Below are 12597 nucleotides of genomic sequence, written 5' to 3' on the forward strand. Positions count from 1 at the left end.
GCATATAAAAAAAATAATTTCAACTATTAGGGGGACATTGAACTTTTTATGTCACTTCTTCAGGATGAAAGAAATGAGGTGCATGAATCTTTCTCTTGGTCAAATGATAATATTTTGCAGAATGTGCATATCGATATAAGGCAACACTACATGTATATTTGGTTGAATGTTCTTCAGTTTTTACTGACTGTAATTTAATGTAAATATTTCTGTGATGGAAATCTTACGCCCTTTTAATCTGTGCATCCCTCATAATAATTTGATTACTTCAATGCAGGTTACGTCATATCCCAGTTTGATTGATTCCAAAACAATAGCTATTAATTGATTATTGTCAATGGGTCAACTAGAGCTATGACTTTGATAAAGAGACTTTACGTGTGGTGTATTACTCTGTTCACCCCAGAGTGCCTGTAAACAGGTCCATAATCACCATGAAAACAATGGGTTTTGGCAAAAACCATGATGATGAGAGGGTGAAATAGGAATCTGACATTTGTTGAGGAAGAATATTGTACTTCTAGGACAGATACATGTATTTGGACTCTCAAACTTTGACAATTCTTTTCTGATCTACCATTTTTAGGAGCCCATTTCAAAGCTCTTAGAGTAAGAAAAATGTTCACCATCTTAATTTTTCAAAAATTGAAAAATTAGCTATTTTCCCCATAGAGTTAACATAGCATAAACAAAAGGTTGACAGCCATTTTGAATTTCAAATATTGGTAAATATTAGGTAATTTCTTTCTCACCAAACTTTGCCCAGTGACCCCTGATTTTTATTCTTGATTTGTTAAGAGAATGGTTGAAGTTTCATTCAGGAAAGTTGGAGCAAAAGTTAAAGTCTTTCACTTTCCAGGCGTGAACTACCTTTAAAATGTTTAGGTTGAGTGGCAAAATTGAATGACGGCGGAAAAAGCTTTCATTGACTTGTTTCACTTCTGCTGTTTTAATGTGGCATACGTTACACTGATAACCAAAATACCTTTTTTCAAAGCAGTATTTCTTATCAAAGATGACATGAAAACTCGCTCAAACATATATTTTTAAAAAGCAGAGAATCTAACGTTTAGTATGGTAGCAATCGTTTACTCAAAGAATGAAAGGGATGTATATATTTGGGGTAGAAAACCTGAATTTTGGTATAAATAATAAAATCAATTTGAGTTACAAAGTTGACATTATTTTCTGAAATTTAATATCTCATGAGAAACTAAAGTGGATGTAGAAAAAAGACAAATTTGTTTTGCTTTATTTCTTATCATTCGTAAGGGCAGAGGTTGGAAGACTGGTATTCAAAATAGTGGTTAAAATCATGATAAGCAAAATGAAATGACTTTTTTCAAGATGTAAGAACATCACAGCCAAACAAAATTGTCATTTGTTATATAGTATTAAAGGAACATAATGTGAAAATTTACAAAATTTGAGGCAGCCAGAGTGGAGTTAAACGTTTTTGAAATATTGAAAATGGAAGAAAAATGACTCGAAGACAATAAATCAGATGATTTGCATAACTTTGTATGAATTAACACTTCGTTCTCAACCAATTTACTTCAGCTTGTCATGCTAAAAGGTGAACCCAAGCAATATTTTAGTCTTGGATCAAAAAATATTAATGAAAATTGAATGAATCTTGACAGAGAAGTGATCATGAGCAAAATACATTGTGCTATGTGCACGTACCAAAATATTGAAACATACTGTAAACTAAACATTTGGAAAAAAGATAACGTTTGATTTTGCTCATCTAAATGCTGCTTCATATTTTGACAGTCAGGCATTGCTATGCTTTATTCTACTTCACTGCAATACTGGCAATTAAAAATTTATCCAGTCATTAACTATTAGGCTAGGGCTTTCATTGAAATCAGGATGGTCATAAATTTTAAATCATGACTGCAAGTATGGGAAACAGGAAAAGTAAGGTGGAAATTGCTAACAATCCAGACAGACAGATCTACACACTTTTATGTAAAGAGGACCAAATTTCAAGTAACCTTCAAATGTACAGTCAGTAATAACTTACTCTAGATATGGAAATTTTCTGAAAAAATTTGAAAAAAAAAAACATTTTCCAAATTGTTTCCCCTGCAAACATCTGTAATTTTTTGTTTTTTTATTCTTGTCATCAGCACCTAAATATTCTAGTTGTCTGTAGAAGAGACCGTAGCTGTAACTTTTGATAATTTTTTTCTTTTGTTCCCTTCTCTGTAAAGTTGGAAATACAACAAATCAGCCTTGCAAACACTTTCTGTCTTCTTTACCATATTGGGTATTGTTGACAAACAAATCTAGTCCGGACTTCATTCAGTTGTCAACAACAGTATCAGACATTATTATACATCTACCATCGAGAACAATAGAATTTAGCGTGCGCTAAAAAAGCCGTACAGAACACGTACGGTTTCAAGGCGCCCCATTCCCTGCGGCTGAATCTGCGCGTTCACTGTAGAACGGTTTCAAGGGACCCCTTGGACAAGTGCCAGAACAAGTCTCGCACGCGCTCTGTACGTACGTACGTGTGTAGTGCACACACTCCAAAACTTGCAGAAGCGCGTCCGAGGTAGCGTTCCACACTGGCGCGATAAAATCGGAAGAAAAATTGTTGACATTGCACGAAAACGGTCACTACGACGACATTTTGATGCCCCGATCAGGAATGTAAGATGTATAATAATAAGGTTATTACGAAAATACCGCAAAGGATGCACGAGGACATTGGCGCAGCGTATCGCCCGACGTGAAGCGGAGGGCGATGCGCGGCGCCAATGTCCGAGTGCAGAATGCGATTTTGGAAGTGGAACAAGTAGGTGTAACATTAAGTGATTTTTGTACTATTTTTGAACTAGTTTCTTGTTCCGCTCCCCAAGGCATGTTGAGATACACAGTATTCAGCTTGTCAACTCAGCCTGTACATGTGTAGACTGTATTGTTGACAAGAAAATTTTGGCTTGGACAAGAATTTATCCCGGAATGAATGCATTTTAGATGTACGGACACTGTGTAGTCAAGCTGAATAGTGGGTGTACCGTGTTTCATCATGCTTTGGGAAGTATGTGTAAAACAAGAAACTCTAGTTGACACTAAAAACAGGCAATGAAAAAATCATCAACAGTTACAGCTACTGGCCCTCTATTACTGTAATGGCAGTTTGAACGCAGATTTCAGTTGGTTCTCTCAATTATTGGAATCATAAAGTTGTTATGTTATCAGATTGATTGATTATGAGGAAACACAGAGAAATTCTGTCTCTTCAACTGCATTTTATGAGCATTTTCCACAAAATGTAAATATGCTCAAGGCAATGAATTCCCCTTTTGTTCATTTTGATTTGAAACTGGTGAACATTGTTTATCGTATTTCTTCTATTTTTATCCGACAGGCTAATAGCGGTTTTTATTGATTCGGTCAACTAACTATAGGATTCATATAGCATATTGGTCAAGAAATTGATTGTGAAAGTGTCGTAAAGTGGTCCTGCATTCTCGATATGGGCTATTGTGAACAGAAAGTAGTGTTCTGATAGTCCAGAATGAGAGGGTGATATGCTGTACAATATGTCAATAACCTTTTCTGAACTGGATATATAATACCACAGTGAATGTAAATTGCTATCAAAAAGTACACATTCAAATTTATGAACAGCAATCTTTCCGATAAATATTTATAACACCATGAAGTTTTTGAAAAAGCGACCATTTACTTTTATGGTGTATTCTAACAAATTATCATGAAATAGACAATTTTGTCATCAATTTTAGAATTTTGAATCAATGTGAAAGAGCCCATTCTACTCAAAATATGGTAAAACAATCAGTAAAAAATAACAATTAAAGGGATTTTTCTCAAGTCTGATCAAAATTCTTCCTTTACAAAGTCATTTTGTCATCAATTGATGTTTGAGTTTGAATATATCTTAATAAGATCGCAATAAGCATACGGAACCATAACATAATATCACAGCTCTGGCACATGTAAGGGGCCGTGGATAATTAAAGCGTGTGCACAGTAAACACAACTATACATGTAAGTACGCTTGCCGCCCCCCCCTCCCTCCCCATCCTCCTGAATGAAAGTTTGGAAGTGCAAAACCCCAACCCAGCCTCATTCTCATACCCAAAATCGGTAATGAATATACGGTGTTTTCAATCGGGTTCGAACTCACAACATACGGCATCCAGTCAGCAAGCGGAGAAGCAACAGACAGAACTGCTGGGCCAAATCACACATCACACAATACATGTATCCTCCCATCACCACTGGGATACCCCCTCTTAATCAATCTTTATTCAGCACCAACTCCACCATGTCACAATGAAATCAATTGAAACAGTGTATCCAAATAAATGATTGTTACATTATTTTTCACTGAATCACATGTATGTCAAAAGTATGCCAGGGGTGTAGCGGTAGCGCCACACAGGTCCGGTACACGCCAAACAATACATTTATATACGTTGCGTATTTGTTTTGAGGTACAGTAAACCGACTGAGATGTTACGATATAAAAACATGTAGTGGGATTTTTGCGCATGGTAATCGCAATACAGCAAAACCCCCTCCCCCTAAATGTAGACGTTGCGTTTGCCGTGCATGTATTTTAATTATCCACGGCCCCTGAGGAAGTCTTTTGAGGAAGTTGCACAATGAACTACAGAAAACCATAAATTTTACAAAAATTGTTGACAGCAAAGTCAACAAAAGTTCACATCCTGGAACAAAATAGTATCAGTTTACAACTAGGGAACTCCTGCGTGGTTGGAAGCAATAGTACATGCTCTAGTAAAGACGGAATTTTAAGTTTCATACTTGTATGAGTTACAAGCTAGTTTCAGCAATAACCCTTTGACTGAGTGCTGTACATTTTCCCGCCAAAACTTTTGTGCAAATTTTACCAATTTTTTATGAATTTTGTGTAATTTTTTGACAATTTTGGACCAAATGGACAATACTATAGAAATAACGGGCGACGCGCTGACCATTCACATTTATTTATGGGTAAGGGCGAGAGGATAGTCAAAAATTAATGGGCGAGGCTTGCCGAGCCCGTTAATTTGGCTTTCCTCTCGCCCGCGCCCATAATAGACGTTAATGGCGGAGCCTGTTATTTCCATTATACTATCAACGAACCCAAGAAAACCGTCAAAATTTGGGAAAATTTCCCAAGTGAACGACAACTGGGCCCCAGAACTGAGCAATACGCAACGTACTGTCATGCGCACTGTAAAATATTGGCAAATCCAGAGATGTTTTCAGAAAAAAGTATCTCAACTTGGCCCATAAGTGCTCCATTTTATTTTGTAATTGATTATGATTTAAGATTCAGCTGTAAAATTATGATACTTTGAATTATTAATCTTATTATTCATATTCACAGGCATGTAAACAAACCATTACTGTGTATTTGTGGTCAGTCACGTGGTTCAGCTCGACCAATCAAAATGCGACAGGCAAAATGTTCATTCTTTGCACTCTTTGATTAAAAATTTGGAAAAATTCTGTAAAAAAACTGTCTGGGTTACATTTTATAAAGGTAGTAAAAATTGACTTTGGCACTCAACGGGTTACCATGAGGTATACTTTGTGGTCAGTAAATACAGTAATAGTCCATGGCATAGCGAGTTACTTTATTGTTTGAAGGAGAAATTTTGTTTCTGTGTGTTTAACTTTACCACAATTGTCTTTCTGATACAGAAATAAGTGTTTTTTTTCATGTGAATATTGCAATTTCCCAATTCTGAGTTATTGAATCAACATTCAACAATAAAGTTTATTGGGGAGGAAGCAAAACTTAAAGAAACCACATAGTCGTTTTATCAAACATTGAACTTTTGATGTTGCCCCTAATAGGACTGTGGTACTGTGCTAAATAAAAAGATGTCTGTAATAAGACTGTCTAATAATCACACACTAAGTGTTTCTGAGAAGATAACCATACATAGAGTACATGTACATACCAGCATGCAGTTATTTAGTAAACATTTTGATGTACATGTATTTGTTGTCTTTTCTTTGATGAATATGTCAATAAAGGTCTTTGATTTGCGACAATTATCTCACTGTCTGTTGCTTTTAAGTTGACCAAAATACTTCTCACTATTTCATCATAATTATGATCCTTTCTGATGCCATATTTTCAAGTACAGCTCATATTTCTGTTGAAATTTTGCACTGACAGGAAAATACCAATATTATTGTGTAAATATAACATCAATTATTTGCATAATCAAAATCAGCCTCTGCTGAGTTATAGCTTCCATTGATCTGTTCAATTAACAGTTCACTTCTCTAATGAAAGAAATTACATCATACATGTAATACTGGCATTTAATATCGGTATATTTTAGTTTCTCTTTTTGTTTCGTTTCATCATTTTCTGTGATACCATGTGTGGCAGAAAATCTTATCTAGAAATAAGTTATCACTTTACCAATTCAAGTGTGACTATGACTATCCATTGTTAGTGTATTATTATTAATATTATTAATTCATCATTGTCATATGCAAAATAAGCAGCCTGGAAAAGCTACGATAAACAAAATGATCTTTTTCAAATTTCAAAATAGTCGGGAATGGGCACAGAGCAGAGAGTTGCTTCAGCATCCATGGTGTTTATTTGAGATTGCTTGCTGTTACAATAAAGTTGTTAAAATGTTATAAAAGTACAGCAGAACATGCTGGTCATTAGTCTATACATTAAGAGATAATCATATACAAAAATTCATGAAGACCAAACCACTAGTGGCTTCCTTTGGTGTTTATACTATGCAAATTTACAATTCACAGTCTGAATTGGCTGTTCTGTGTCTTCACTTAGAATACTATCACTTTTTTGGTTTTCCTGTGTGTGCACAAGATACATATTTTTTTTTTCTTTTTTTTTGAGTTAGTCTATGATTTCTCAATATACAGAGTCTTCGCAAAGTCATGACAGATTTTCGGTCCAACTCCATCAGGCAATCAACTTCCTTTGTAGCTAGTATGTAAATTAATCATGTTTTGCAATTAGAGTATCTTAATTCACACCATAACTCTCAAAGGAAATCATCCAGTAGGAAATCGTACAGCCATAACACTGTCAACAGCTTGTCTTAATATAACATTTATATTTTAATTTTATGATGATATCCTCTCTGGTTTCTGTTTTAATTATGATTTCTTCATTCGCTATCGTCGCCATGTTCCTAATATGATGGAATAAGTTAAATTGTTTGCACCAATCGCTACACATGAAACAGTGCAGCAGTTAAAAAGGTTACACTATAGTGTAATGTTCTGTAGATACTGAAGATCCCAGAAAAATAATTTTCAATCAATTTTTTCATGAAAGTCATTCACATCTGCCACCAGATGGCATTGGAAAGGTAAAAATTAAAGCAATTATGATAAAATCAGACAAGCTGATCTAGTCTTTTGCATAAATAATAATCTAGAATTGAGACAATTCATAAAAGTAAAGCAGTTTCAAATTCAGGCCACTGATACCTGTTTTTGGAACTTTTGCAGTTTTGGTAATCGCTAATTTTCTGCCAAAGAATATTTCAAACATTAAACCACAATATTTTGTGTGTTAAAATTTTTGTGGAATTACTGGAGATAATATCATGTGTAGGTAATGACTGTTGCATATAATATGCAACAGTCAATATATACCTCATTCACATAAAAAGTTGCGTTGCCGCTAAACCATCAGTGATTATAATATAAAAGCAATCTGAATGCTATGAAGCATCAGCCTGACATCAGAACAATTTTGTCCCGATCGGAAACGAGGAGAAATCCGAGTTGGCCCAGATTTCCATGGCTGAAAGCGTAACACCAGCCCCGATTCCAGATGAGTGCAAAGTTTGATCATCAAGTTTACATTTACTGAATGTTTCTATACAGTCCTATCATACCCTGCTGTCAGAATGACATTTTCCCACCAAGTTTTGGTCAGCAAACTAGCCCATGTTGCCCAATTCACTGTGCTTGTACAACTGAGAGACACATATATTTACATAATTGTTAAAAATGCCATGTACCGATCATTTCTGAATCATTGACCAATCTGATTATGGCAAATATCCTCAGTAAAGATATGCTAAAGTTGTCTCACTTAAAAGTCAGTGGCAGTCATATTAGCCCTTCTTGTATGTAAAATGCATACAAAAAGCATGAACCTGTTTCAACAATAAATAAATGTTTTATGGTAGTACGTGCCTTGAAAGTTAAAGGCTTAACCTTTTTGCTGAAACTTTCCACAGAAAACTTTCATGATCAACCATACCCTTTTGAAATTAGGAATAAAAATCTGGAGACATGTGAAAGTTTCGTACCAGAGAAATAATTCCCCTATATTTACCAACACTTGAAATTCAAAATGGGCACCATTCCTCTAAGGGGAAAAATAAAATTTTCACAATATAAGCCAATTTGTAAACTTAATTAAATCCATGATCTTCAAAAATGAGCCCTCACAAATGGTTGACAAAAAAGTATAGAAAAAGTTTGAGAATCCGAATATGTATCCAAGAGGTGCATTCTAAGTTTAAAGAAATGAGCAATATGTTTGGATTTTGCATACAAAAAGAGGAGGATTAATATTTCAGGACCACAGGTTATTCATTTCTGTTAGTGCTTTTGTTAGTACTACGCATAACATGTAATAAGGGTTACATAAAGTCTATGGCTTTGAAGATTTACGTAAGCCTTTTACTGGTATTTGTGTTTGTTGTGCCCAGTCAGAGTGATTAATGTGTGTCAATAGAAATTTTTGGTCTTTGCACAGTCCCTATATATGCTGGAAAAGTATACAAAACACTGAGAATGCAGCATTCATGATAAAATGTGGGTGTCTTTTGAGCCACTTTAACTTGAGGATCATACAAACACTAAAAATTACTTCAATACTTGGGTAAGTACGTATGCACATGAAAGTTTTATTTGAATATATATATTGTACTTGTTCTACTTCAACTCTAATTCAGACATGTAACGTTTAAAAACGGGCGTTTAAACCCCTGTTCAGATTAAATCCAAAATCTAGCAACATATTTATATAATAATATTTATATAATAAATAATAATTTCAAACACCTCATCTTCTGACATGTTGGGAAATCTCATTCCCTGACCTTTTCAAGCTGGGATTTAAGAGGGTACAGGGATACAAATTAGTACAAATGTAAATTCCTCTTTCCTCTCAAAGTAACATGGCTTTTTCACAGTATCTTTTAAACAGAGCATTGTAATAAATACCAAGCCTTGGTCTACATTTGACTAATGAATGGATCTTGTTAAATTCATCAAAAACTTACAATATTTTTTGAGAAGATTGCAATTTAGTGTTGCACTGAATTTAAAGTTGAAGACTCAACATCCATCAGTCATATTCTTGTAATCTGAGTCAGTGAGTACAGTTGTAAAAAGCAATGGGCATATGGTGTAGTGGTGCCTTCCTTTTTGTGGACTCCTTAGAATAGTAAGAATTAGTAAATACACAATGTCGGAGCTCATCCTCTAAAAACCAGGTCATGACGTTGGATTCTTAGGTGTGTACCTTGAAAACATACTGCTTTCCTCAAAATTGCACACTTCACCAATAATTTCAGGGTCAAACTGCATCAAAATAAGATATCTACATTATCATTTCAAAGAAATGATGTCACTTTAATTAAGGCTGAATTAACTCCCTTTACCTTATATGGTGTTTTAACCCTTTGAGTGCCAAAGTCAATTTTTGTCGCCTGTAAAAATGTACCGCAGTCAATTTTTTCAAATTTTTGCAAAAATTTTGATAAAAAACTGTTGCTGAAGGAATGTTATGTCCATTTGGTTCAAAATTATAAAAAAAATTACAGAAAAATACATAAAAATTGGTAAAATGTTGCACTAAAAATTTTGGAGGGAAAAATTGCAGCACTCAAAGGGTTAATGCCTTGCATTCAAAATACACACATTGTAGTACCTTCTTTAGCTTGAAGAATCAGATCTTTAAGATATATTTTGTGTGTGTCAAAACGACATCGGAAACTATACAATAAACAAATCAGCTTTGCAATAAAGGGATTGTTTTGGGGAACTAGAAGTTGGCACCAATGGAGCACTGATATTATCAGTACACCTTCCATATATCAGTTTGTATGGTAATGCTCAGAAGCTACATGTTGCTACATAAACCACACCAATACTTTCTCATTACCTTATTTTCCTTCTAATTCCACATGACCTACTAATGCAATAAATCGTCCATTGTTGATCTCTGTCCTTCCCTCCCAGCCTTACCTCCCCGCCCCCTCCCACCTCCCAGTTTACCCTATCCACCTTTGTCTGCTGTTGATTGTCATTTAAACTATGAGCTATTTGGTTTGATGGATGTTAATGAAATGATGTTCGTATAATATGGGAAGCTGATAAGGCCCCTCAAATTCAGCAGCATTAAAGCTTGTGAATGTATAGGACGGCCCTGTGTGGAAAAAAGAGTGAAATATACAAAATATATGACAAATCTTTTCTTTACCTTTGTTGTACTTAAAACTGAGTGTTTATGGCCTCCGATTGCCACTGCAGGCAACTTTGCTCTCTCTCCAGTATTTGGACAAACTAGGGAGCACTATATTATTGAAACACAATGCAATATTGGCACATGTCTGTTTTGCCGATAATCCTGTCAATGTTATCACCGTACCATCCAAAAAAATATCTGCATCCGATGAAGTGAACGGGAATTTCTGTCTAAGCTTTATCACAACCTTTCATTTGTTTTCAAATTGCATGCATTCGAAACGAATTTCGCGAATGATAAACACTTTTAAAAGATTAAAATGTGTGTGAAAAAGGCGGTCCCCGTACATGACATTGCATTGTGTAAATCTTAATTTACTTCCAGGGACCTCTTAGGGCTCTTCTCAGTGGATTCCACCATAATATATAAGGTTTTTTTTTCTTAAAAGTAACCGCCTGAGCGAAGTAACTTGGCTACATCATGCAAAACATTTAGAAAATAATGAATGAGTTGTTCAAATTCTTGATACAGTGGTGATTTTATCATATCAAGGCGCCCAGTATAAACCGGCTGCATAGACGTTATTATCACTGCTGATATTAATTTTTGCAATATTTGTATCAGAAGGCTGCAAACTCTCTAGTCGCATGTCATAGTCAGAAGGCTGCAAACTCTCTAGTCGCATGTCATAGTCGAGTGTTGAAACTGCATACTTTGTGATGCAGATATCGTTGCGTAAAGCGCAGTTCTACCTCTGTGATATCATCTACTACAAATGTATTACGAAATACTATCAACATTTGAAGTACATTCATGATTCATGCAGTTTATCCAATATCAGAAAGAACAAGTCTCGTCCCTGATCTAACTTGCTTTGAAAACTCACACTTGGTTCATTCATTGTTTACATTCTGAACGGGTCAACGCTAAAATGCGGGTCATGGGAAACTGCGCTTTATCGACCGGCATGAGACTTCTGTTAAATCAGGTTTGGGAGAAAAATCAATATGATAAACACCCAGAAAATACAACAATCGACTATGACATGCGACTAGAGAGTTTGCAGCCTTCTGATACAAATATTGCAAACGCCATTCACACGAATGTGTAAACTGTGGACAACAGGCGTAGTAATTTGGTACAATGGTCAACTTCGCGCTAATATCTATATACTCTCCGCTGCGCTGCAGTTCGCTCGTTGTGTATGCCAGATCACGTATCGCGTATCTCCCATCTCGCGGTCAAACGAAAGTCAATCTCTCAATGATTCCATGAAAACTTACCGAAGTAAACTGGTTTTTCGCAGCGTGGGCATGTAGACATCTTGAGAGTTTCCACAAGATACTGTTCTGAGCGGTAGATTGACGGCAAACACGCGAGGGTCACGCTCAGCTCTGTTCGGCGTGTGAACACTTCACAGTCATGCAATATTTGACAGCTCAGGTAAACAAAAGCTTCTGAGTTTGCACACGGCACTAAAATCCGAATTGATACTGTATCAGCAGTAATTAGCCATATTTACATGGAACAAATACTACTCTACTCATAGGAGTGCTGACGTCATCTGACTGGCGATGCATGGCAATCTCTGCTGCAACAGTGCAGAATATTCGACTTGTGATTGTCACTTGTCGAACTGCATCAGGATGGAAACTGGAAAAGTAAAGCATCACACATAGCATGACTTTTTCGCGCCAAAATTTAATTTCATGGGCAGAGCTGTGTCTGTGTGAACCATATCTTTAGGCTACATATATTACTACGGGTCAACCATTTGATATCTGGGGTCGAGGATTTTCGAAAAAATAAAATACTAATTGCCACGTGTTGGGCTTCCCTTGAACATGGGTGCGTGTACATCCCCATGCCTTTAAGGAGCCGACTGTGAACCTATTAATTTATTTGATTAGACTACGGTGGTTAGACCTACAGATGGATTGGAATTTCACAGAAAATGTTGATCATTATACATGGTAGCTGTGATATCGCAGTGGTGCCAGTGCACAGGCGTTCTGTTTTGTGGGTAGTTTGTAAAAGTGTAGTTTCTGCTACTACGTTCCGACGTTCGTAGCCTCACTACGGAAGAGAACGTCGGAACGTAGCAGAAA

At 35.8% G+C, this 12597-nt stretch overlaps 1 protein-coding gene across 1 annotated transcript in view; it reads right to left on the reverse strand.

Annotated features, from left to right (window-relative positions):
• The window catches only part of LOC139122338 (cysteine-rich protein 2-like), a 35036-nt gene extending 23098 nt beyond the window's left edge, over nucleotides 1–11938 (reverse strand). Inside the window, exon 1 of the mRNA XM_070687733.1 lies at nucleotides 11773–11938. Within this exon, the coding sequence (XP_070543834.1) occupies nucleotides 11773–11812 (40 nt within the window). The 5' untranslated portion in view covers nucleotides 11813–11938. The remainder of the gene's footprint in view (nucleotides 1–11772) is intronic.
• Between the last annotated feature and the right edge of the window lie 659 nt (nucleotides 11939–12597).

This window comes from Ptychodera flava, chromosome 22 (assembly GCF_041260155.1).
Source record: "Ptychodera flava strain L36383 chromosome 22, AS_Pfla_20210202, whole genome shotgun sequence".
NCBI lineage: Eukaryota > Metazoa > Hemichordata > Enteropneusta > Ptychoderidae > Ptychodera > Ptychodera flava.